Here is a 26408-nt window from a genome sequence, read left to right as displayed (position 1 = left end):
TGTTCCAAATTTTTCTTCTTTCCTTCTTCACCCTTTTCCCTAGATAGCAAGTAATCCAATACAGGTTAAACATGTATAATTCTTCTAAACATATTTATTATGTTATACAAGAAAAGTCAAAAGGAGAAAAAAATTAAAAAGAAAAATCAAGAAAACAACAAAAATGAAAACACACGTTAGTCTTCTTGCACATATTTTCAGACTTTTTTTGATGTGTAAATATACTTATTGATATATTTTTTTGCTATTAGGATGGCTCCCTAGAAGGGAAAGTGGGAAGAATACTGGGAGAAATTTTGGTGATGAAAAAATAATACATTTTTGTTTTGCAAAAAGAATGTAAACTTCTTGAGGGCAGGGAATATTTTTGCTTTTAATTTGTATTCCAGTGCCTACATTCCTTTAAAGATTACCTCTGATAGCTACGCTTTCTAGATTTAAGATAGCACACCTGTGACTTAAATTTTATGTTCAGACTTTCAGTTCTTGTATGCTTTTATTCCTTTCCACCAAAATACCTTTTTTTAAAAGTGATTTTTAATGTAGCACTAATGTATATTGGAACAGTTTGAACTATTATATACTGTATAAAACCTCAGTTCTCAATAAGGTTATTTCCAAGTGGATTTTCCTGCCTTGCAACATAATCTCAATCTTTCTCTCTTACACACACACACACACACAGACACACACACACACATTCTTCAGCAAGATATTTCCTATCCATATATCTAAATCATATATGTTCCTTAAAAGAAGCAACAACAGAGAAATCTTTGTCCTTCTGGTATTTAAAATCAAGGACAGAAGGAAAGAAAGGAAAGAAATAAACATTTATAAATTGTCTACTCTTTTCCAGACACTTTACAAATATTGTCTCCTTTGATCCTCTTTATAACCCTAGGAGTTTGTTGCTATTATTATCCTCATTTTATTTTTGACAAAACTGAGGTGAATAGTGACTTGTCTATGGTCACTTGTAAGTGTTTGAGGATGAATTTGAACTCAGGACTTTGTAATTCAGAGCCTACTTGCCTCCTTCATGGAATATTCTAAATAAATTCTCAATAAAAGGATTATTTATAAATGGTAAGTTCCATTGTAGTACCAGTTGGCTCAAACCCTGCAGTTGTTCAGAGCTTTTAAAATGTGATTAATAATTGTTCAAGCATCAAGCCTAATTATCCATAAGGATACCTCTTTAGGGTATCTTTCCCTAGGAAGCTCATCATTGGGAACTCTCATGCTAGACTGAATCTGCCTGTTACTCACAACTCAGAACTCTGCTTGTTTGCTTGGACTTTCTGACTCAAGGGCAGAGCCATGGGCTCTGGCTTCTATTTAAGGAGGTGGGGCAGGGACCACACTATAGACTACAGTACATTCTGTACTGGACACACTGCTTTTTGATCTCTTTTAAACTTTTCCATCATGTCTTCCTTCCTTCCTTGGGAGATTTACCACTGGAAAATCTCATTATCATTCAAGATTGAATTTGCCTGATACTAATAGCTCATTAGTATCTTTTTTTGCTTAGAGGGCAGGACCAAAGACCCCAGGTCATCTATTTACATTGGGGGGATTCACCAACAAATCTTCCCAGTTCCCTATCAGCTACTCTACTCCTAGAATTCTTTGGACCTCCTCATCACCTCCCAATACTCCCAAATCTTATCATCACCTCCCAATATTCCCAAATCTTTCTCCATCTTCCTTTTAAGCTTCCTTTTGTCTTTCTCCATTAAAATGTAAACTTTTTGAGTGGTAGAGACTTATTATTTATTTATATCTCTAAGCACCTAGCACAATAGTGTCTCTTAGTAGGCACTTAATAATTATTTATTAATAAAGGAAAAAGTGAGTAAATCCTATAGCCTGGATTACAATATTCACTTGGGCAGCTAATTGAATTGACCCATTATAAAGCATATCTTGGACAAATATTGTCATTAGATGATGGACTGGGACTAAAGTTGAACAGGATGACAGGCTGGATTTCCTTGGAGAGACTGAAAAATTTTTAAGAAATAATTTTTCATCATTATCTTTGTTTTTACATATCCTGAATTTCCATTTTATCTTCCTGCCTCCATTATCCCTTATTATAATCTTTTTTTTTTTTTTAAAGAAAAAGGTTAAGAAATGAGCAAATTAATTAATACATTAAAAAAAAAAAAACTAATGTTCCATATCCAATTTGCAGAGGAATTGGAGAAAGTATTTTCTTATATCTATTTTTTGTGTCTTTAAATCAAAGCTTGTTCTTTTAAATAGTATTCTTTTGGTGACACCTTGTAACTAACAAGGGAGGCACAAGAAGCAATGGAAAAAAGCCACAAGATGTCATAGTTGGAAGGAACTTCAGCAGTCATTTAGTCTAACCTATACCTAAAAGGAGAATCCCCCCTTTTATAACAGTGACAAGTGGTTATTCATTTTAAGCTTGAAAACATTTGATAAAGAAGATCCTTATCTCTCCTGTTAGACCATTCAACTGTTAATTAACTCTAATTGTTAAAATTTTTTGAAAAGGTCCCATATGTAGAAAAATATTTATAGCATCTGTTTTTGTCGTGGCAAAGAATTGGAAATTGAAGGGATGGATGTTTATTGAGGGATGGCTGAAGAAGGTGTGGCATATGAATGTTAATTGAATGGTCTATAAGAAATGATGTTTTTTCTTGCTTGTGGTTTTTCTCATTTGTTCTGAGTCTTCTATCACAACATGACTACTGAGGAAATGTTTATCATGATTGTGACAAGGGAGCCCCGAAACTCTCTAAAATTACTTCAAGGAGAAAGTCTTCTTGAATCCTGCCTCTGTAAAGACCCCACCTGAGAGAAACAAGACAAACAGCTTCATTCTGTTATCTAGGTGGGGCTGGTTGAGTGCTGAGCTTGAGAATTCCAACCCTATTGAATTGAAGAGACCCCCATTCAATTTGAAGATTTTCTATTTGATTCAGCTTAAGCTCTACCCAGCCCCATGAAGAGCTACCACCAACTTGTAAATAAAAAGAGCCAACTTGGGGCTCAATCCTTGCAGAGGATCTAATATGCCATCCCTGGCATAGCAGCCATATCTGAAATGATATTCTCTTTCAGCGTTATCCTCTCTTTATCTTTCTCACCTATTTCCCTAACGAGACTTTACACCTCTCTGTCGGAATTTCTCTACTAAAAACTTTACTTCTCTGCCAGGATCTTGTCACTAAGGAATTCAGTCTTATAGCAAAGGCTGACTTCCCAATGCCATTAATAAACTTCATTTTATCAGTCTAGCTTTTTGGGTTCTTAAATTCCTTTATGAAGGACCTTTGCATCATCAAAAGGGAGTTCCCACAACTCTCTACCTTGTGCTGAATCCGAAGGGGATTTAGTGGAGCCGAACCCTTTCATTTGGTTCCCTGAACCCTGAACCTGCTACTAACCTCAACATCTAACTCCCTGACCACCAGAAACCCTAATCTCCTCATTTTGGTTCCCTGAATCTGATCTCATCAATTGTACATGTATAATCTATATCAGATTGCTTACTATTTTTGGGATGGGGGAGAGAAAGGAGAGAGGAAGAAGGGAGAAAAATTGGAATCTCAAAATCTTACAAAGGTAAATGTTGAAAACTATCTTTACATGAAATAGAAAAAAAAATGTTAAGCTAAAAAAAGTTTTCCCTAGCATCAAGCCTAATTTCCTTTTTATAGTTCCCATTCTTTGCTAAAAAAAAAAAAAATTATATGCACCTTAAATTTTCTCTTCTTGAGATTTCACATTTCCAATTCTTTAAACCAGTCAGTGAGTGTTGTTCATTATTCATTTGTTTTCAATCATGACAAACTCTTTGTGACTCCATTTGGGAGTTTTTTGGCAAAGATATTGGAGTGGTTTGCCATATCCTTCTCCAGCTCGTTTTATTTTATTTTGTTAAATTTATATTTTCCCCAGTTACATGTAAAAACATCATTGGGGAGAAGGAGTTTATACATGTACATTTTTTTTTTAAACATTTTCTTATGAGTTGTGTTGGGAGAAAAAAAATTCCAAAAAAAGGAAAAACCACAAGAGAAAAAAATAGGAGGAAAAAAAAAGTAAGCATAGCATGCATTGATTTACATTCAGCTTCCATGATTCTCTTTCTGGATATAGATGATGTTTTCCATCCAAAGTTTGAGATTGCCTTGGATCACTAAATTGTCGTAGTTGATCATTGCTTAATCTTGCTGTGGCTGTGTACAATGTTTTTCTGGTTCTGCTTGTTTTGCTCAGCATTAGTTTGGATAACTCTTTCCAAGTCTTTCTAAAATCGGCCTGTTTGTCATTTTTTGTAGACATATAATACTCCATTATTTTCTTATGACATAATTTATTATTCCCCAATGATGGGCATCTATTCATTTTCTACTTCTTTGTCACCACAAAAAGCTGTTACAAACATTTTTGCACATATGGATCCTTTTTTATGTTCTCTTTGGGATATAGACCCAATAGAGATTGCTAAATCAAAAGGTATGCAGAGTTTTATGGCCCTTTGGGCAAACTTCCAAATTGCTCTCCACAATAGTTGGATCACTTCACAACTCCACCAATAGTGCATTAGATTTTTGTCATTTACAGGTTATTACTTTGCCTTCTTATGCTTTGATTCCAAGTATCAGATTTAGAACTTGTAGGAACCTCAAAAACTACCTAGTTTAATCTTCTTACTTTACATAAAATCTAGGGATATTTAATTATTTTCTCAAGGTCACAAAGCTTGTAAGCATAAGGAACAGATTTGGAAACCAGCTCCTGAACCATTATTATATTCAGAAGCAGAGGACCAAGTGTGCGAGCCACTAGAAGTCTCTTTATGGGTTGACCCAATTCTCTTAATGGCAGTTCTTTAGTTCCAGATTCTAAATTCATCTTAACTATCCCATTATTTAGCTTGTATCTCTCCATCTTTTCCTCCAAATAATATGAGAAGGTTTAAAAAGTACTTTGCTAAATTCTTGGTAAACTTACTGTGACAATTTATAAAACTCATCAGGAAATAAAAAAGTTAGATTAACATGACCTGTTTTCGGTATTCAGTAATATTTTCTAGAAGTCTGTCAGTAATTAAAGTTAATGATAAGCTGGCTTATCATTTCCATTTTCTTTCCTTTTTGAAAATCAAGACAGAATTTACCCTTTCCTAGGACTGTTGCCTTTCTTTCTCTGTTTTTCACTGATTACTGATAATGACTCAGCAATCATAACTGCCTCTTCACTACTTTAAAATGTAGTTTGTTTGAACTAGGTAACTTGAACTCTTCAATGTTCATTGACCTTCTTTTTAAACGTAGGCATCAATCCTCATTAACTGTCCTTTTAATTTTAGTCTGTTCTCTTCTATTGAGAAACCATTTTCTTGGGCAAAAAATTCAGAAGAATGAGTTGAGCTGCCTTTTCTCCCTGATCAGTTATCATTCCAACTGTCAATCATATTAGGTCATCTTCTTTCATTTGATAGATCCATAAAAGTTCCTTTGTTATTCTCTGCTTTCAAGCTAACTACTGCTCATTATGAAATTTAGTGCTACTGATATATAAGATGATGGTTTCATTTTTTAATGTAATGACTTGCTTTAAAAAATTGTTTTTATTGTGAACTTGACAAATATCCACAAAAATAATTTCCATATATAAAGATAAGAAAAATGATTTTAAAATTAATTCCTTAATCTCTATTATGGGTCACCTTTTTGTTACCCTTATAGTACATTTAGTGAGGTAGTTCCAAAACTGTGATACTTGCCCATATTGCTTACTTTGTTCTCTTCTGTATGTTTTTTCCTTGAGTTTATTTTTACTTCAAGGGATAAAATAAATATTTCCCTAACACTAACATAAAGAAGATGATTGCACATGATACTGCAAATCTACGGTGAACAACTTAACTGTAACAACAAAGTTAGCAATGTACATTTCTTTTTTTTTCCTTCTTGCCTACTCCCCTTGTGTTCCTGCTCCTTTCCCTTGAGATGGCTACCATTAGACATAAGTTATTCTATACATACTTCTTTTTATCAGTTTTTTCCTTTATATTTTTAATTATTGTGTTCATAATAGAAAGTGGTTTAGTTACTCAGTCATTCTTAAAACAATATTCCTGGTATTGTACTACAGTATATACACTTGGTTCTGATCATTTCGCTCTTTGTAATGTCATTTAAATCTTTTTATTCCTTTTTAAGATAATTAAACTCATCATTTCTTATAGCACAGTAATATTCTATCACAAGCACACACCCACCCACATTTGTTCAGCTATTTCCCAATTGATGGGGATCCATGCAAATTCCAGTTCTTTATTACCACACAGAGAGGCTGTAAACATCCCATTCACATACAGTTAGTTATAGTTACTATTTGTGAATTTCCCTCCATCTTATTTTTATCAATATTTTCTTTCTCAGCTTTTTTCCTCTATCCCTGTTACCTTACCTTTTCCCTGACCCTTGTACTTACTCTTCACTTCACTCACTTGTCCAAGAGTCTCCTCCCCCTACCTTCTCAAAACTTTATCCATAACCCTTCTAAAAGTCCCTCTCCTATATGCATATCTGTTGTTCCAATCCTTTGATGCAACAGAAAGTGCTTCTATATATACACAGTAGTCATTTCCATTTTTCTTTAATCTCTTTTGTGATATTTGCCTCTGAATAGATCAAATGGCACAGTATGGATCAGAAAATCTGACCTATGTAAACTGACTTTTTACATATCATTTGAAGGTACTTTACAGAATGGCTAGACCTGTTCATAACTCCATCAATAATGCATTCAAGTGTCTGGTCTTCTATAGTCCTTCTGCCATTCTTCATTTTCCTTTTTAAACATCTTTGGCAATCTGATAGGTTTTGGGTAGTAAGTCAGAATTGTTTTAATTTGAATTTCTCTTATATTAATTTGAAGTCCTTTTTCCGCATATTTTATAGATAGTTTGCCTTTGTTTTGAGAACTGTCTGTTCATATCTTATGACCATTTATCTACCAGGAATGGCTCTTGGTTTTTTTTATTTGAATTACTTTCTTATATATCAAATACATCAGTTCCAACTTTTATCAGAAAAGTTTATTGCATTTTTATCTTTACTTAACTGTCTCTTAATTTTAACTGCATTGATTTATAACTCTTAATTTTAACTGAATTGATTTAGTTTGTGAAAAGCCTTTTCAGTTTTATGTAATCAAAATTGTTCTTTATATTTTTTTTCTCTTCTATATAATTTGTTCAAGAACAAATTTGCCAGCCATAAAGGGACTCATTCATAATTCTGCCTGCTCCTTTAATTTACATGTGAGATGACCTGTTATATTTAGATCCTCTATCTATTTGGAACATATGTAGTAATAAATACTTATTTACTTATTGTGGTTTAAGATATTTTGTCTCATCTGTTTTTTTGGCAAGACAGCTAGGTAGTACAGTGGATAGAGTATTGTGTGTAGAATCAGAAAGATCAGGATTTAGATGTGACCATAGGCACTTATTATCTCTGTGACTCTGGACAAATTACTTGATCCCTGTGTGCATAAAACAGAAAAGGAAATGGCAAACAAAGTGCCAAAGGCACTTCCAGTACCTTTGCCAAGAAAACCTTATAAACCCAAGATGTCAAACAAAACTGGAAAAACAAATTGCTGATAGCCTATTTTCAGTTTTTTCCTGTGGTTTTTGTTGAATAAGTGAGTCCTTCCTATATTTGGGGTCCTTTGTTTTATTAAACATTTATTCTACTATGTTTATTGCTTCTGCATCTTGTGTACTTAACCTACTGTTTGACATGTATTTTTAACTAGTACCACATAACTTTGATGATTATTGCTTTGAGATCTACTGATGACTTTTCATGATTTACTTTGAAATTGTGAACCTTTTGATCTGCCAGAGGAAACATGTTATTTTTTTGTCCAGTTCTGTAAAGTTATCCTTTGTTAGTTTCATGGAATGACTATATAAATTAATTTAGGTAGTGATGTCATTTCCATTATATATTGGTCTAGACTGAATAATTATTAACTGTCTAATTATTTCAGTATGTATTTCTCTAAAGAATATTTCATTGTAATAGTCATTTAATTCCTGTTTGTGTCTTGGTTGCTGGATCTGCAGATGCTTTATATATAATTACATAGTTATTTTGAATTGATTTTTCTTTTCTTTCTGCTGGGTGTTGTTGGTTATATACTGAAAGACCAATTTAGGAGGGTTTATTTTATATCATGCTATTTTTCCTGAGGTTACTAATTGATTCAATTGATTTTTATTTTATTTAAATAAATAGGTTTTCTATGTAAAACATTATATCTACAGAAACATAATTTTGCTTTCTCCTATGCTTATTAAATCAATTTCTTTTTCTTATTGTATAGATAAAATGTTTAGGACTATATTAAATAATAGTAATGATATAAATTGTTGTTTTACCACTGATCTTATTGGAAAAATCTCTAGGCTTATTCTTTACACATAATGGTAGTTTTTGTTCCAGATATATATTATTTACCATCCTTAAAGAAAGGTACATTTGTTCCCATCATTTTTCATGATGTCAGTAGAAATAGGTGCTATAGTTTGCAAACCCCCAAAAACAAAATAAAAAGAAACCAAAGAAAATCCTTGCTTCTATTGACAATTATGTGATTTCCTATTTCTATGCATTGTCTATATGGTCAAAGATTTTCCTCATAATTGGATCAACTATGCATATCAATGTCTATTTTTTTTCTGGTTGTTATCCCAGACTTGCTATTACTTTTTTCAGTATTTTTGCTTTGATATTTAGTATAAATGATGGTAGTTTTCTTACCTTGTTTTTTCTGATAAAGGTGGTTATCAAGATCATTTTTATGTGAGAGGAAATGTCGTAGTATCTTCATTCTCCACTTTTACAAATCATTTATTCAATTTTTGAATTAATTGTTCTTTCAGTCTTTGATAGAATAAGATTAATGTCTTACTCCATGAATTCCTTTTTTATATATAACCTTTGGAATTCTTCGATGCATCATTCTGATTTCTTTGGTAATAGTTTATTTATTTGGTAATGGTAAATGGTCTGCGCAGTCTCAGTTGTTTTTCTGGATGGAAACATCTTCCTTCATTGAATTTTTGTGGTTAATTTGGGTATTATAAGTCAGAATGACTTGATTGCTCAAGGTTCTTAAAGCAATAGTTGCTGTTATTATAAACATGTTTTCTTGGTTGGTTCTATTGAGCTCTTTCTTTTTCTTTTTTTTTTTTTTTAATTATAGCTTTTTATTTACAAGACATGTACATGGGTAATTTTTCAGCATTGACTCTTGCAAAACCTTCTGTTCCAACTTTTCCCTTCCTTTATCCCCTCTGCTTGATGGCAGGTAGACTAATACATGTTAAATGTTAAAGTACATGTTAAATGCAATATATGTATACATATTTATACAGTTACCTTGCTGCACAAGAAAAATCGGATTTAAAAATAAGGTAAAAATCACCTAAGAAAAACAAAAATGCAAGGAAACCATGACGGAAAGAATGGAAATGCTATGTTGTGGTCCACACTCATTTCCCAGTGTTCTTTCTCTGGGTGTAGTTGGTTCTCTTCATTACTGAACAATTGTAACTGATTTGGTTCATCTCAATTGTTGAAGAGAGCCACATTCATCAGAATTGATCATATAGTATTGTTATTGAAGTGTATAACGATCTCCTGGTTCTGCTCATTTCACTTAGCAACAGTTCATGTAAATCTCTCCAGGCCTTTCTGAAATCATCCTTCTGGTCATTTTTTACAGAACAATAATAATCCATAACATTCATATACCACAATTTATTCAGCCATTCTCCAACTGATGGGCACCCATTCAATTTCTAGTTTCTTGCCACTACAAAAAGGGCTGCCACAAACATTTTTGCACGGATGGGTCCCTTCCCCTTCTATAAGATCTCTTTGGGATATAAGCCCAGTAGGTTCTGTTAATTTCTTCATTTTTTCATCTAGTCTCCCTATGCATTCTAAAATCAGTGACCTTATCAGTCTTAAGAGCAGAATAATATTCCATTATGAACATATACCATATTTTGTTAAGCCATCCCCCAACTGAAGCATGTCCCACAATTTCTAGTTCTTTACCACCACAAAGAGAACTGCTTTAAATATTTTAGAACAAATAAATTCTTTTCCTTTTACCGTAAGCGTATTTGGAAACATAGTGACCAGTGGTATTACTTGGTCAAAGGCTATAGATAGTGTATAAGAATCTTAAATTGTCTCTCCTGGTTCTATTTTCTAAGTTAGTTGTTTATCCAGTGAAATATTGTATATTTTCTTCTATTTTTTTCATTTTTTTAATTTTTTAAAAAATTGATTTTATATGTCTCATGGAGTCACTAGCTTCCACTTGTTCAGTTCTAATTTTTAAAGCGTTATTTTCTATAATTGACTTTTTTACTTCGTTTTCCATTTGGCCAAATCTACTTTTTAAGGAATTGCCTTCCTTCCAAGTTATCTTGGGTGGTGAGAAAATTATTTCTTCCCGTTTTTTCCAAAGTTTGTTTTGAGGTGCTATTTTATGGTTGTTAGAGGTGAATGAAAGAGTTCAGGAATTTCTTGCTTACTTCCTCATCTTAGCTCTCAGAATTAATTATATTTAAAGAAAAATTATATTTAAAAAATCTTTTGATAATTGATTCAATATAGTTTGTTTTCTTTGTTTAAAATATTATTCCGATCAGGCCCCCCATCTTGATCAACTGCCAAAGGTGTGTGGTTCGATTTATTTAGTTTCTGAGAGAGCAAAGTTAAGATTACCCACTTGTATAGTTTTGCTGTCTTAATTCTTCTTGAATATATGTTTAGTATTGATATTACTTCATTATTTGTTACCCTTTAGCAAAATGTGGTTTCCTTCTTTATCTCTTTTAATTAGATCTATTTCTGCTTTTTCTTTATCTGAAATTAGGATTGCTACCCTTGCTTTTTTTTTTTTTTAACTTCAACTGAAGCATAATAGATTCTGTTCCAGTCTTTTACCTTTACTCTGTATGTACCACTGTTTTAAATGTGTTTCTTGTAAACATGTTGTAAGATGCTGGCTTTTAATCCAATCTACTGTCTGCTTCCATTTTACGGGAGAGTTCATCTCATTCACATTCACAGTTAAAATTACTAAGTGTCTATTTCCCACCACCTTATTTTCCCCGGTATACTTTTCTCTTTCCTTTCCCCTTTCTTTCCTCCTCAGTGTTTTGCTTCTGACAACTACCTATTACAATCTGTCCTCCTCCCTTTTTACAGCTCCTTTCCCCATTTTTTATCCCTTTCCTTTTCTACTTCTGTTCTCCCTTCTATTAACCTTCCCCTTTCCGTTCCTTTTTCTTCTATCAAATTAAATATGTCTGATATTCTTCTCTTTGAGCCCATTCTGTGATGAGATTAAGGTTCACACAATGGTCACCCCCCTTCCTTTTTTCCCTCAATTGTAATAGGTCTTTTTTGCCTCTTCATGTGATACAATTTATATCCCCTTTCCTATTCCAGTGTAATCCTTTTTCTTACCCAGTTTCTTTTTTTAAATCATCACAATAAAATCAAATTATACCTAAACCCTTTAAGTATACTTCTGTCAAAGATACAGTTCTCAAATTAAATAATATATTATTTCATCATATATGTATGTAAACATTTTAATCTTTAAAAAAATATCTTTTTCTTTCCTTTTTACCTTTTTGTGCTTCTCTTGTGTTCTGTATTTGAAGATCATATTTTCTGTTCAGCTCCGGGTTTTTCATTAAAAATAATTGAAAAGCTACCATTTCATTGAATATCTATCTTTTCCTCTGAAAGATAATTCTTAGTTTTGCTGGGTGGTTGATTGTTGGCTGTAGTCCAAGCTCCTTTACCCTCTGAAATATTGTATTCCAGGACCTTTCATCCTTTAAAGTGGAAGGTGCTAGGTCCTGGTTGATCCTGAGTATGGCTCCTTGATAATTGAATTGTTTCTTTCTGACTGTTTGTAGTATTTTCTCCTTGATTTATTCTGAAATTTAGCTACAATATTCCTTGGAGTTTAATTTTGGGTTCTTTTTCAGGAGGTGACTGGTGAATTTTTTCAATGGCTATTTCACTCTCTGATTTTAGGACATTAGGGCAGTCTTCCTTGATGATTTCTTGAAAGATGTTGTCTAGGCTCTTTTCCATTATGGTTTTCAGGTAGTCCAATAATGTTTAAAGATTGTCTCTCCTAGATTTATTTTCCAGGTCAGTTGTTTTTCCGATGAGATATTTTACATTTTCTTCTGTTTTTTTTTTTTTTTTTTTTTTCCCCCCATTTTGGGGGGTTTTCTTTGATTCTTGATGTTTCATTGAGTCATTCACTTCCATTTCTTCAATTCTAATTTTTGGTGAATTAATTTTCTTCAGTTAGCTTTTTTTTAACCTCCTTTTGCATTTGGCTAATTAAACTTTTAAATGAGTTGTTTTGTTCATTTGATTTTTTTTCTCATTTCACCCATTCTATTTTTTCTATTTCACCAATGCTGTGTTCAGTGAGTTGTTTTCCCTCCCCCACCCCCCCACCCCCACCTCACCCCTGTTCCCCCATTCGTTATATCTATTTTTTAAGGAGTTTTTTTTTTTTTTTTCATTTAATTTCCTTTTCCAAACTCTCCTGCCATGGGTCTTATTTCCTTTTCCCATTTTTCTTCTAACTTTCTTTTTAAGATTCTTTTCGTATTCTTCCAAAAGAGACTTGTGAGTTTGAGATCCGTTTATACTTCCCTTTGAGACTTCTATCTGGAAGTGTTTTGCCTGTATTATCCTCAGGATTTGAAATCTCTTCTTTCTTGTCTCCATAATAACTATCTATGGTCACAGCCTTTTTTGATTTATTTATTTTATTTTATTTTATTTTTTCTCATTTTTACAGGTTGAGGTCTGCTCTTAGGGCAAAAGGGAGACTGTCCTTAGCTTCCTCTATAGGTGGCAAGGATTTTATGCTATCGTGGGGCCTGTGCTGCCAGTTTCCTTCCAAGTCCTACTTGTTATGCTGGGGTTTGGGAGCTCACTATTCCCTTCTATAGTTGTGTTGGAGGTCTCACAGTCCACTGGCTTCTAAACCAAGACAGTAGCCATTACTGCTGTATTTTGGCTAAGAGCCTCCTACTAGATTACTCTTGCACACAAGGAATCTCTGACCTGTTCCTTCTTGAGCTGTTCCTTGCTGGGCCCTTCCTCCCCCTTCCTGTTTCAAACAGACCTTTCCTGGAGTGTTCTAAAATTTTCTGCTGGAAATTTGTTACATTCCAAGTATTTGTGGGTTCTGTCAGTCTAAAATCTGTTCAGAGGCTTGACCTGGTGTTGATCTGAATAAAGCCAGGAAAAGCTCACATAAAGACCTGTCTACTCTGCCATCTTGGCCCCACCCTCTGAAATACATTTTAAAAACAAAAACAAATGACAAATAAAACAGAAGATAGAAAAGTTTTTTTTTTTTAAATACTATGCATCAAATGACTCCAAAAAGAGCTGCCCTAATTATCAAACAAAACAAACATTAACAAAATAAAAAGGGATAAATAAGGAAATTATATTATACTGATTCATAGACAACAAATGAATATCAGTAATAAACTTAGGTGTTCCTGATACTTTAGAATCCACATTCAAAAAGGAAATATTAACAGGACTTTAAGAAACTGTAGTGTGTTAACTCAATATTGACAGGGAACTTAGGTGTCCCTCTGTTAAGTTGTGGGTAAGTTTATGAGAAAGATAAAAGGAGAAATATGGAACTGAACAAATTTCCAATGAAATCAGAAATAAAATACCTTTGGAGTCTTTTAAAGAAAGAGCAAAAGATATATTTCTCTACTACATAGAGGTTTACAGAAATTGTAAAGGGGCCCAGTTACAAGGGACAGAAATAAACTTTATAAACCATAATGTAATGAAAATAGAAATTGGTTCAAGGACTAAAAAGAAAAAAAAAGCTATAGACTCAATGACCTACTCTCATTCATTCTAAAAGCTTGTTATGGCCTAGGCATTTAGCAGCCTTTGATTTCATTTTACCGATATGGGAGGCCTCAGCCTCTAATTTGTGCTTTGCACAGTGATCAGAATGTCATAAAGGGTGAACTGTAATTTGTGAGTCTTGGCCATGCCATTTAAAACAGACATTTCATGGATGGAGTTCTGAATGGTTTTTACCTCTTCTGAAATATGCTTTGCAAAAAATTTTAAACTGCTACAACAAAATCTTGTTTGTTAAAGAAATTATGTTCCTTATAGCTGTTTACTATATTTTGATGGTTTTGGTGGAAAGTCCTATTGATTATGATTTTGTCCTCAAATCCACTTCTTCCTTTTGACTTACTCAATTCTGTTAATGGTGTATCCTTTCAATCCATAATTAAGGTGGAAAACTTGAGCTTTTGTGATTTTTTTCTTTGCCCTCTATCCCACATCCAATTAGTGTTCCAGTCTTCTGGGTTTTTCTTTGGAAATGACTCTCACTTTTTGCTGCTTCTAAATTTCTTTTAAATTTCTGCTGTTGACACTAGAGTTGATAACCTGATGTTTTCTAAGCTTAAATTATACCCAACACTCCCTATATTCTTTTACCTCTTATTTTTATTGGCCATTTTGGGCAGATAAAATCCTTCTAAGAAATCTCCTATGGTTTTATTCTCATGGGCACCTTCATTGCTAAGAACTGAATAAAATTTAAATTCTAAATTGTCATACAAGGCCACTTAAAATTAGTTCTCACTTTTTATATTTAAAGAATATATTTTTAACATTTATTTTTGAAATTTTGATTTGCAAATTCTTTCTCCCCCTAGTCTTTGTCCCACCATTGAGAAGGAAAGTAATATGTCAATTACAAATGTTGAAGTCATGTAAAATGTTTCCATGTTAGTTGTGTTGTTTTAAAAAACGTGAAAAATTACACTTCAGTCTGTAAAATTCAAAAGTTCTCTCTGGAAGTGGATATTATTTTTCATCATAGGTCCTTTGTAATTGTCTGGGATAGTTGTATTGATCAGAGCAGCTAAATTTTTCTCAGTTGATCACCATTACAATATTGCTGTTACTAAGCACCGTGATCTCTTGGTTTTGCTCATTTAATTTTTTTTTTTTTTTTTTTTTTTTTTTAGCAAAATAGTGTTTCATCTTACTGATACAGCATAACTTCTTCAACCATTCTCCAGTTGATTGGCCTTCCTTCAAGTTCCAAGTATTTGTCCTCAAAAAGAGCTGCTACAAATAGTTTTGTCCACATAGGTTCTTTTCCTTTTTCTTTGGCAATGCAAAATTTGTGATACTACTAGATCAAAGAATATGAACATTTCAGTGTCCTTTGGATATAGTTTCAAATTGCTCTCTAAAGTGATGAGACTATTTCACAATTCCTCTAACAGCACATTAGTGTCCTTATTTTTCCATATTTTCTCCAGCATTTTTCCTGTTACTTATTTTCACATTAGCCAATTTGATAGATTTTAGTTAGTACCTCAAAGTGATTTTGATTTTCATTTCTCTAATCAGCAGTGGTTTTGATCATTTCTTTTATGTGCCTATTTATGGCTTTGTTTTCTTCTGTTGAAAACTGTCTGATCATATTCCTTGCTCAATTGGGGAATGACTTATTTTTTTTTAATTTGATTCATTTCCCTTTGTATTTGAGAAATTAAGACTTTATTAGAGATATTTGAGGTAAATTTCCCCCCAGTTTCCTGTTTTCCTTTTAATTTTGACTGCATTGTTTCTGTTTTTGCAAAATTTTAAAAATTTTATATCAAAATTATTTATTTTACTTTCATGGTCTTCTTTATGTATTATTTGATCATAAACTCTTTATCCATAGATCTGATAGGTAAATTTCTCTATGTGCCATTAATTTAATGATGATGATATCCTTTATGTCTAAATCATATACCTATTTTGGAAGTATCTTGGTATATAGTATGAGATACTCCCCCAGATCTATGCATAATTTCTGCCAAATTATTTTCCAGTTTTCTTAGCCTTTTTTGTGAATGGTGAGTTCTTGCCCCCAAACCTTGGATTTTTGCATTTATTAAATACTAGATTATTTGATCATTTACTTTTGTTCATTGTGTGCCTAGTCTTTTTCACTGATCTACCTGTTTCTTAGCTAGTACCAATTTATTTGTGGATTACTGCTTTTGCAATATAGTGTGAATTGTAGTGTTAAGAGTATCTTCTTTCATGTTCTCCCATCCCCACTCCTTCCCCCACACACATTGATTCCTTTGATATTCTTGGCTTTTTGTTTTTCTAGATGAATTTTGTTGTCATTTTTTTCTGTCTCTATAAACAATTCTTTGGTAGTTTGATTGGTATAGCACTGAGTAAGTAAGTTAATTTAGGTGGAATTATCAATTTTATTAGATTGACTTGGCATTCCCATAAGCAATGAATGATTTTTAAAATGTTTTAGATCAGTGTTTATTTGAAATTTTGTTTATATGATTCCTGAGTTTCTTTTCAATTTTCTGTACCCAATGTCTCCCTTTTATCTGTCTCATTCTTCACTCTAGAGTAATCCCACAACCTATGGGGAAGCCCAGGAGAAATAAGACCCATCCCCAGACCTAGGAAAGTTTTCTTTCCTTATCTTTCTCACCACTTCATGGTCTGTCCCTGAATCTATGTAGGAGTGCTGAACTGCACCACTACCTGGTAACCTTACTTCTTTGTGTTCCCTCTTCAATCTTTCCCCCAGGAAATGCTTCTCAGAACCCATCTGGATAGCTTTACTTCTTACAAGCCTTGATGAGGTGGATTAAGTAATGGTTCCACCCACAAAGATGCAATTTTCTACTTACGTAACCTTTTCATCAGCCATGCCATTTCCTCTGACAGTGTTCCAGGACTTAATATCAGCCTTGTCTCTTTCTTAAAGATTTCTAAGCATCATCCTGCTTCTGTACTCTTGGCATTGTCTTCCACCTGCTGAATAGCTTAAGGATTTCTGGGTTTTCCACTTGCTCTATAGCTAAACTGATATGGATTGTTTCTCCCAATTAATTGTATTGCTCCAGGAGCAAGAATTTTTTTCTTTTTTATATCTATTTTCCTAGTGCTTGTTACATTGAAAATTCTTAATAAATGCTCTTTCATTATTTCAACTGAAAAGGAAACTGTACAAACAAGATCATCAGAAATACTGAATTCTGAATTTTTTAATGCAAACTTTGTTATTCTCTCTTTTTCTCCCCCAGTTTAATAGCAAATGGACAGCTCGAAATTGGGACAGGTGGATGGGTCATGGCTGATGAAGCATCTGCACATTATTTTGCATTAATTGATCAACTTATTGAAGGACATCAATGGCTGGAAAGAAACGTAGGTATGTACGTGATTTTTTTCCACCATGTAATTTTTTTGATATTACTTCATGGACAGTTATAAATTTCTAAAAGCATTAGAAGAATATTTTAGTTGTGTAGAAAGAAGCAGTTGAAATAGCACTGAATATTATCCAAAGAGACATAATAAAGCTTGCTTTGTTTAATTAAGAAACACCTTACAATCTAAGTAATTTTAAAAACTAAAATTAAAAAAAAATCCTCTTCCCTTTAAGATTTTAAGATGTAAAGAAATCTAAAGATGTAATTTAAAAAAAATTTTAATTTTTGTTCATTTCCAAACTTTTTACTCATTTATGTAATTCACATTCAATTTTTGCTTCTTTTGTGTTTTTTAAAATAACATATTAGAAATGTGAAATGGTTGGAGGAAAAAACTTTTCTCCTAGCTATGAACTTTGATGTAGAAGTTTAATGAATATAAATATTATAGGGAGATTTATCCAGCAAATTCTTGTTGTCCTTATCAAAGGAAGAGAAGATGATCAAGAGCAACACAGATTTACAATTTTTTGTAAGATCTTATTAGAGAAGGATGATATAAGATTATAAACAATATTGCCCTATATGTCGAGAAGAGAAAGGGAAAAATAATTTAAAGAAATCTTGGTGAGAAATTCAAGTAAGCACATTCATCTTGAGAACATTTAAGGATAAAATGTGAAAAAAAAAAATGGAAAAGATTTTGCAAGATTTTGTGACAAACTTTTCAGTATTAAAGGGAACTAGAACCATCATATTAGACATTTAATGCTAGGATATTAATACCTTGAACAATTAGGTGACACAGTGAATAGAGCTTCAGGCCTGGAGTCAGGAAAGTTCATATTCTTGAGTTCAAATCTGTGATAACAGAAACTTACTAGCTGTGTGACCCTGGGCAAGTCACTTAACCCAGTTTGTCACTTTCTTCCTCTGTAAGATGAGCTGGAGAAAGAAATGGCAAACCACTTCAGTTTCTTTTCCAAGAAAACCCCACTGGAGTCAAAAAGAGTCAGACAAGTCTGAAAATAACAACACAACAATGAAATTACTATTCTGATTGTACTTCTGGATTGGTTCTGAAACTCTTTGTTTCAGATTGCTGTTATACTTTTAAGCTTTTATTTTTATGGGTTATAGCTATTGATAATAATTAGAAGTTAAAATAGAAATATATAAATATAAATTCATTTAAAATGACAGTAACAAACTTCATATTAATACAAATTAAGATATTACCTATGATTTTCAAAATAAAAATTAGTGGACAGAATGGTATTATTTTACATCTTTTTGTAAATTCCTTTAATATCTGGCTTAATGAATATAGCTGTATTTTCCTATCTGGTTTTACACTGTCTACTGTGATATATCGTTTAGTTTGAGGAATGTGTAAATATCTTATTGTACATAGATATGTAGTTGGGAAAGGAAGTAGTAACATTTTATTCTTATGAAAATAATTTTTAACCATGGACCTCTTGAAAGGGTCTTTTATAGTCCATAGTATATACACTGGAAATTAGTACTTTTTAAGATTAAGTAGAAATACCACTAAAAAATAAACAAAGATAAAAAAAAAAGCTGTTGAATTAGGCCAAGTTTAGCCAGAGGTAGTCTGTGCTTTAAGTAACAGTTTTAAATCGATGAATTCCCAAAGTATTTGAAAAAGAAATGAAAAAAACTCATTGCACAGGAGAAAAACCTCTTTAATATCAGATCACATTAACATAATAATAAAAAAAATCTCTTGTTACTATGTTATTGAACTATATGTCTAGTCTCTTATTTATATAAACATTTTGTAATAATACTATACATAAATATTAAGACCATCCTCAATTATTAGAAGGGAACAGGAAAGTATTCTTAGGTAGTTCTTAGTAGATAATAGTTTTCTATCATAAAGTTTTTTCTATTGACTGAAAAATGTAGAGATCTCAAGATCCTTATGTACTTTTTCTTTGTTGATTATAACTCATTTGATTTGGAAGAAAAAATGGCCTTTTTTTCTGATTCTTCTTGAGTAAAATCTTAAATGCATATGTCAAAATTATGATTCCTTAAAATTTGAAATATCAAATATATTCTTTAACAATATCTACCAAGGCATAAAACAGAGACACATATACTTGCTAAAAACGTTCCCCACTTATGGAGGGATCCATAGTGTAACATGAAAGGAGAGGATATATAGATGAGATGTTGTGAAAAGAAAAATGACACCTGACAACTGATTGTATGTAAATGGAAGATGAGAAAATGATCGAAAATGATACATAAGGGTTAAAATTTTAGGCTGGGTTATTAGGAGGATAGCCTTTGAATAGTAAATCAAATGGAAAAGAGATTTGGTGTAGATAGTGAAGTAGTTGGGATGTCTTGTTTTGGGAATAACTGTGTTTGGATTGCATCAAGCCCTAAAACATTGCAGAACATTTTAGATCAAATCAAACAAGAATGTTGTTCATATAGGAAAATCCCAAGTAGATGAGGAATGCCTTTTGTTGAGGATGTGAAAATTAATTGGATGGGAAATTATAATGTCTGTGCACTGTGATATTGTGTGTGTGTGTGTGTGTGTGTTTTGTATATTTATAAACACTGATTTTTATCAGCATTGCCTTTAGGAAATGGTAGTTCTTTTTAATGAAATCAGGTTTCTTCCTGAAACCAAGTCTCAGTTTCTAAATATTATTATTCTTCTGATGATGTTGCATAGAATAGTAGTCATACAGACTTCAGGTTGAAGATTACTTAGAAAAGTGGTATATGGTGGAACTGATTAGGCAGCAATATATTATGAACAAATATATATGAAGTGGGGGGGGTGATGAAAAAATTTGTGACTGAAAAACAAAATAGGTCAGGATGAAAGTAAAGGGTAATTTTTCTTCTTTAAATAATAATAGCTCTTTCTGGGGGAGGGGTTTCTTGGGGAGGTTTTCTGAAACCTTAGTAAATAATCGCCCAAAATCGCAGCCAGCTGATAAAAGTTCAGATCTTTTATTGTGTCTTTCAATATAGCCCCGTTAGCTCAGAGGCCTATCTCTCTGCTTGGTTCCAAGAGCTCTTGCAGCTTTGTCCTTGGCTTCTGCCTCTGCTTTCTTCAGCCTCCAGCCAGCACCAAGGTGGAAGATGCAATGAATCTCTCTTGTCTCGTAGAGAGGGCTTGTGGGTTTCCTCCCAGGGTGCTCCTCTCCGACCCCAGTCAATAAAAGATGACTCTAGCATGTTGCATGAGCTTTTTGTGGTTAACTTAGAAGTTGGATAAAGGTTGTACCAAACAGACAGGGTTGGATATACTGCAGTCTTTAACCTATATTGCAGTGTGCAATATTCACCTTGATGAAGTCTCAGACCTTTCAATTTTTGACCATAATTGAGCCACAATTTCAGAACAAGATGGAAGGGACCTGGAGGGTTTAAGGGACTACATTAATCCATTCCTGTCAACCATCACTCTTTCTGAAAGCATTTATTAAACACCTGCTATGTATTACAAAATGTGTTAGACATCAGGGATATAAAGAAAAAAACAAAGTAGTCTCTTTCTTTAAAGAGATTGTATTCAATGGGGGAGACAGCATGTAAATGTTTGATGGGTTGAGACATAAACACAGAGAATGCTGGAAGGACACTTACATCTGGGAGTCTTACAAAAAACTTCATTCAAGTGAAGGTAGCTGAGCTGTCTTAGCAACAAGAAGGTTCATTCTAAGTATACAACCCAATAATTCCAGAAGAATAGTTTTGCAGATGGAGTATCTGCAGTGATGCCTGAGACTCATGTTAAGTGATTTGCCCTAAAAGAGTTTGATGATACACTGGTGAGAGCACAGGAAGGAGTTCAAATCCACCCTCTAAGGTGCAAACGCAATTCTCTGCTCAATTCCCAATAAACTAGGTGGAGTATTCGCTCTCCTAGCCTCTATCCTAATCCTTCTAATCATCTAATCATCCCCCTACTTCACACAGCCAACCAAGGAAGCATGATATTCCAGCCAGTATCTCAAACCCTATTCTGAATCCTTACTGCTAACCTAATCATACTAATCATTATCGGCCATCTAGCTTCTATGCTCTACTTCCTGCTAATCCTTGTGCTTATGCCTATTGCAGACTTATTTGAAAACTCTATACTGAAACCTAAATGAAGAGTCCAAGTAATTTAATCAAAATACTGGCCTTGTAAGTCAGCTATGAAGGTAAAACCCCTTCCTAGGATCCATCAGGAAGAAGGTATTATGCCCCTACCATCAGTGCCCAAAGCCAATATTCTATTTAAACTACTTCCTGTACATCAAAAAATTCTTTTTTTTCCGTTGCAAGATTCAATTTATATACTATCTCAGTATTAAAGATTTTGCAAAATTTTTCATTATAAATACATTATATATAATAGCATATGCTTATACATAAAACATTTATACTATATTTTTACATAATTATATAAGCATGTACTATTATATATAATGTATTTATAAATATTTATGTATATAGAGCATACATTTATAGTCCACTATCATATAATAATAAACATATTAAGTATATAGTACTAAATACATTAATATAAATATTACTAAATATCATTAAGTACATGCATATCTTTACCTAATATATTTCATCCAGTACATAATACCTAATATGTATATATTACATAAGACATAATATGTTGGCGTACATAGACATTACATCCATGAATATAGATCAATAAAGCTATTTCCTCTAGCAGACCATTACCCTTAGGAATACCTTTATCCTCCACTCATGAGAGATCAGCAACCCGCCATCTAAAGACACACGATCCTTCAGAGCAAGCCCATACATAACCTGTGGACGAACCTTACTCCTTCTGACTGGCTACTGGTTGCTACTTCAGGCCCATTCATTCCTAATTCAGCTCAACCATGCTTGTCGTAGAGGCATTTGTGATGGTAACAATGCTGTTTGGCCTCATATCGCGGCATCTCCAGTGATGGTTATGTCATTAGGTAGTTTTTAATTTGGAGCTGGTTTATCAACAGGGCAAGAGCCTGGGGGACGCCATTAAAACTGCAGACTTACATAACAAGATCCAACAACATTTCAACCGGACATCAAATGAGAATGAACATAGGACATGCGCTTATTTCCAAATGGTGTTATTTAATGAATGATGATTAAACATAATATTAATTAGAATCAATGATGACATAAGATGTGTAGATATTAAGCTAAGTAATTATAATCAATTATATTATAGACATAACTAATCAATGATCGATAGACATATTATATTACTATAACCTCATTAGACTATGCGTTTATATTTCTCCCCCCTCACAATCTGTAACAATCACAACCCAGATGAGCGTACAAGGGTGTAAGCATAGGTGAATAAGAATTTATAATAATAATAACTGTGTAACCTTGGGCAAGTCACTTCCTAATTGCTGTCTGCCTCAGTTTTTCACCCATAAAATGGGGATAAATAATCAGGGTTGTTGTAAGGATCAAATGAAATATTTGTAAAGCATTTAGCAGAATATCTGGCACATAGTAAATGCTTGTTTCCTATCCCTTTCCTTCCATAATCATCCAGGTAATACCAGAAGTGTCATTTGAACCCAGTTCTTCTGACTATGAAATAATCTTCATATTCTATTTTTCTGTTAGATCATATAGTTATTTGGAACTTATAAAATATAAGCTTGTTTATTTATACTTGTGGTTGCAGTAAATTTATTTTTTCCCCCACTGCTTTCTAATTTTCTTAGCAATTCTAGTCCAAAAAGGGGTCCTAGTCTAAATAGTTTTTGTTTTGGGGTTATGTAAAAAATTAGTTCATTAGTTTTTGATTCTTCTTTTAAAATCTGTTTTGTTCTACCAACATGCTTTTCTATTTTAAACTAGTACTAAAGGTAGTTTTTTTTCTTTTTACTTTTTTGAGTAATAGATTATAAAATAGTAATTTGGCTCCTCAATTTTATACATTTTGTCAACTTAAGGTTTTTTAAGAACTTCATTGGTATTTTGCCTTTTGATTGTTTTTCAGTCATTTTAGTCCTGTCTGATTCTGCAATTCTATTTGGAGTTATCTTGATAAAGACTCTGGAATGGCTTGCTCTTTCCTCTGTAGCTCATTTTCAGATGAGAAAATTGAGACAAGTAAGGTTAAGTGATTTGTTTATAGTCACACAGCTATTTAAATGTTTGTGATTGGATTTGAACTCGGGTCTTCCTAACTTCAGTCCTGGACCTGTATTCACTGTGCCCCACATAGCTCCCTCTCTTTTGTTTGTATATCACCTACGTTTCTCCTTGTATTATTTGCTCTTGCTTCTCCCAGAGAACTATCTTATATAACAAACATTAACAGGAGCTACCATTTGTGTAACACTTTGAGGTTTGAAAAATGCTTTACACATCTCATTTTATTCTCATCACAACTTAGAATAGTCCTTTTGTATAATATTATAGCAGATTAGTATTATTTTATCAATATATTACAATATGCTAACATAATTAATGTATTGTAATATATTAATATCCTAATAGTCTCATTTTCATTTTATATATGATGAAACTAAAGTAAATGGAGGTTTGACTTGGCACTGTCATACAGATAGTAAATGTATGAGGCTGGATTGGAATCTTGGTCTTCCTGAATCTGTCTCTAGTGCTCTTTCCATTGAACTATTTAAGAAGAGAATACAAAAAGTTAAAAAAGAAAACCAACCAACCAAATATTCCCTACTCTGAAGAAGTTAATATTGCAGTGAAGGAGAAAAATATATGAAAAATGACATACCACATACATACATGCAAACATACATATCTTTATGTTTATATACATATAAGTATATTTGCTGATATATGCATACACACCCACAATATGATATATGCAGATGTAAATGTGTTTTTATATATATATATATATATATATATATACACACACATATACATATATATATATGTGTCTATAGGCCTGTGTATATGTACATATGTGAATGCAAATACACATTATATTGAAGATAATCTCGGTCAAAAAACACTTAACATTAAAGGAGATTGGGGAAAAAACTTCTTATAGAAGGTGGGACCTTAGTTGAGGTTTGAATGAAGCCAGGAAGTGGAAATTAAGAAAGAAAAACATTTTGGGCATGAAGGATAGACAGTGAAAATGCATAAGTCAGGAGATGGAATGTTTATAAAGATCACAGTAGTATCAGTGGATCATATTTGGGGAAGAGTAAAATATAAGAAGATTAGAAAAATAGGAAGAGGCCAAATTCTGAAGGATTTTACAGACCAGAAGATTGTATTTTTTATTTTAGTCATTTGAGAGCCATTGAAGTTTTATTGAATAGGGCAAATATAATATGGATATAGATCTGTGCTATAGGAACATCATTTTGATAGTTGAGTGGGAAAATGGATTGGAGTGGAGCAAAGCAAGTAAACCAACCAGCAAATTATTGCAGTAGTCAAGATGTGAGATGATAAGGGACTGCATCATAGTGTAACATGAAAAGAGAGAAGAATATATAGATGAGATGCTATGAAAAGAAAAATGACAACTGACAACTGATTCTACGTAGATGGAAGATGGAAAATGATTGAAAATGATATATAAGGGTTAAAAGGCTGTGTTATTAGGGGGATAGCTTTTTAACAGTAATAGGTAGAAGGGAAGAGCTTGTGGAGAATAGAAAATGAGTTGTTTTAGACATTGCATAAATTATGTCTAAAAGATAATGTTTGAATTGTCCAGTAGTCAATTGGAGAATGGTATAAGAATCATTTGCATAGATGATAACTGAATCCCTATGAACTAATGAAATCATCAAGATTATCAAGATATCATATATAGATGGAGAAAAGAAGGGAGTTTTGGTTAAAGCCTTGTTCAACATCCATGGTCAGTTGGCTTGACCTGGATGAAGGTCTAGATAGGGAAGGGAGCCTGATACAGACCATTACTGTAAGGAGGAAAATAATGAAGAGAAATTAGTAAAAAGTTAAAAAAAAAAAATTATCAAGAAAGAACATAATCAACATTAGAAGCTACAAAGAAATAAGAAATGACTACTAGGTTTGACATTTAAGGGATCATTGGTAACTTTGAAGAGTACAGTTTCATTTGAATGATGAGGTTAGAAGCCAGATTTTAGAGATTTTACCAGATTTTTTTAGCCAGATTATACCTTCTTAAGAAGGTAGTGAGAGGAGAGAGAAAATGGCACTAGTTCTATATAGTGTTCTCAAGGAGTTAATCCACAAAACATCAAGATGTATAAATGTTAATTATTCATTTCAGCAGTGATCTACCATGTTTTATGTATCAAAAGAGGCCAAGGAGTGATCTTTGATTTTTTCTGTTGCCACTGCCATGTAGCCTTAGAGCTAGCGTGAATTTAACTCCATAGAGAGGTTCTCCATTTCATAAAGTCATGTAGGACCGCGATGATACAGTGGATAGAGTGCCAGACCTGGACTCAGGAAGACTTGATTCATTCTTCCTGAGTTCAGATTCAGACTCTGATACGAGATGTTTGTCTCTGAGCAAGTTACTCAACCCTGCTTGCCTCAGTTTCCTTATCTGTAAAACAAATTGAAGAAAGAGCAAACCACTCCTCTATTTTTGCTTAAAAGAAAAAACAAAACAATACCTGGAATCACAGAATAGGATGAGACTGAAACAACTAAAAAACAACAAAATGTATAAATCCATGGGGATATATCATGGGCAAAAACAAAATAGGCTCTGCCTTCAAGGAGAGACAGAGACTTGTATTGCTGTGGATGGAGGAAGACAAACATATACATATCTAATCTTGTATATATTTTGTTGTATATTATACATTATTTGTAGGTATTATTAATTCGGTCTTTACATTCTTCATCTTTAAAACAGTCTAAATGTATCCAGATGTTGTTGTTCTTATGATTATAGTTGTACCATTTACTCTTTGTAGTATCCTGATCAAATCACTTAACTCTTATGAAACTCAGTTTCTTTATCTGGAAAATGAAA

At 32.8% G+C, this 26408-nt stretch overlaps 1 protein-coding gene across 1 annotated transcript in view; it reads left to right on the top strand.

The window, feature by feature from the left end:
- Positions 1-26408, top strand: part of MAN2A1 (mannosidase alpha class 2A member 1) — a 164038-nt gene that overhangs the window by 39424 nt on the left and 98206 nt on the right. The window contains exon 5 of the mRNA XM_031968631.1: positions 17261-17388. Within this exon, the coding sequence (XP_031824491.1) occupies positions 17261-17388 (128 nt within the window). The remainder of the gene's footprint in view (positions 1-17260; positions 17389-26408) is intronic.

The sequence above is a fragment of the Sarcophilus harrisii genome, chromosome 1, assembly GCF_902635505.1.
Source record: "Sarcophilus harrisii chromosome 1, mSarHar1.11, whole genome shotgun sequence".
Classification (NCBI taxonomy): Eukaryota; Metazoa; Chordata; class Mammalia; order Dasyuromorphia; family Dasyuridae; genus Sarcophilus; species Sarcophilus harrisii.
The sequence above is the reverse complement of the archived record's forward strand: the minus strand, read 5'-3'. Positions and strand labels throughout refer to the sequence as shown.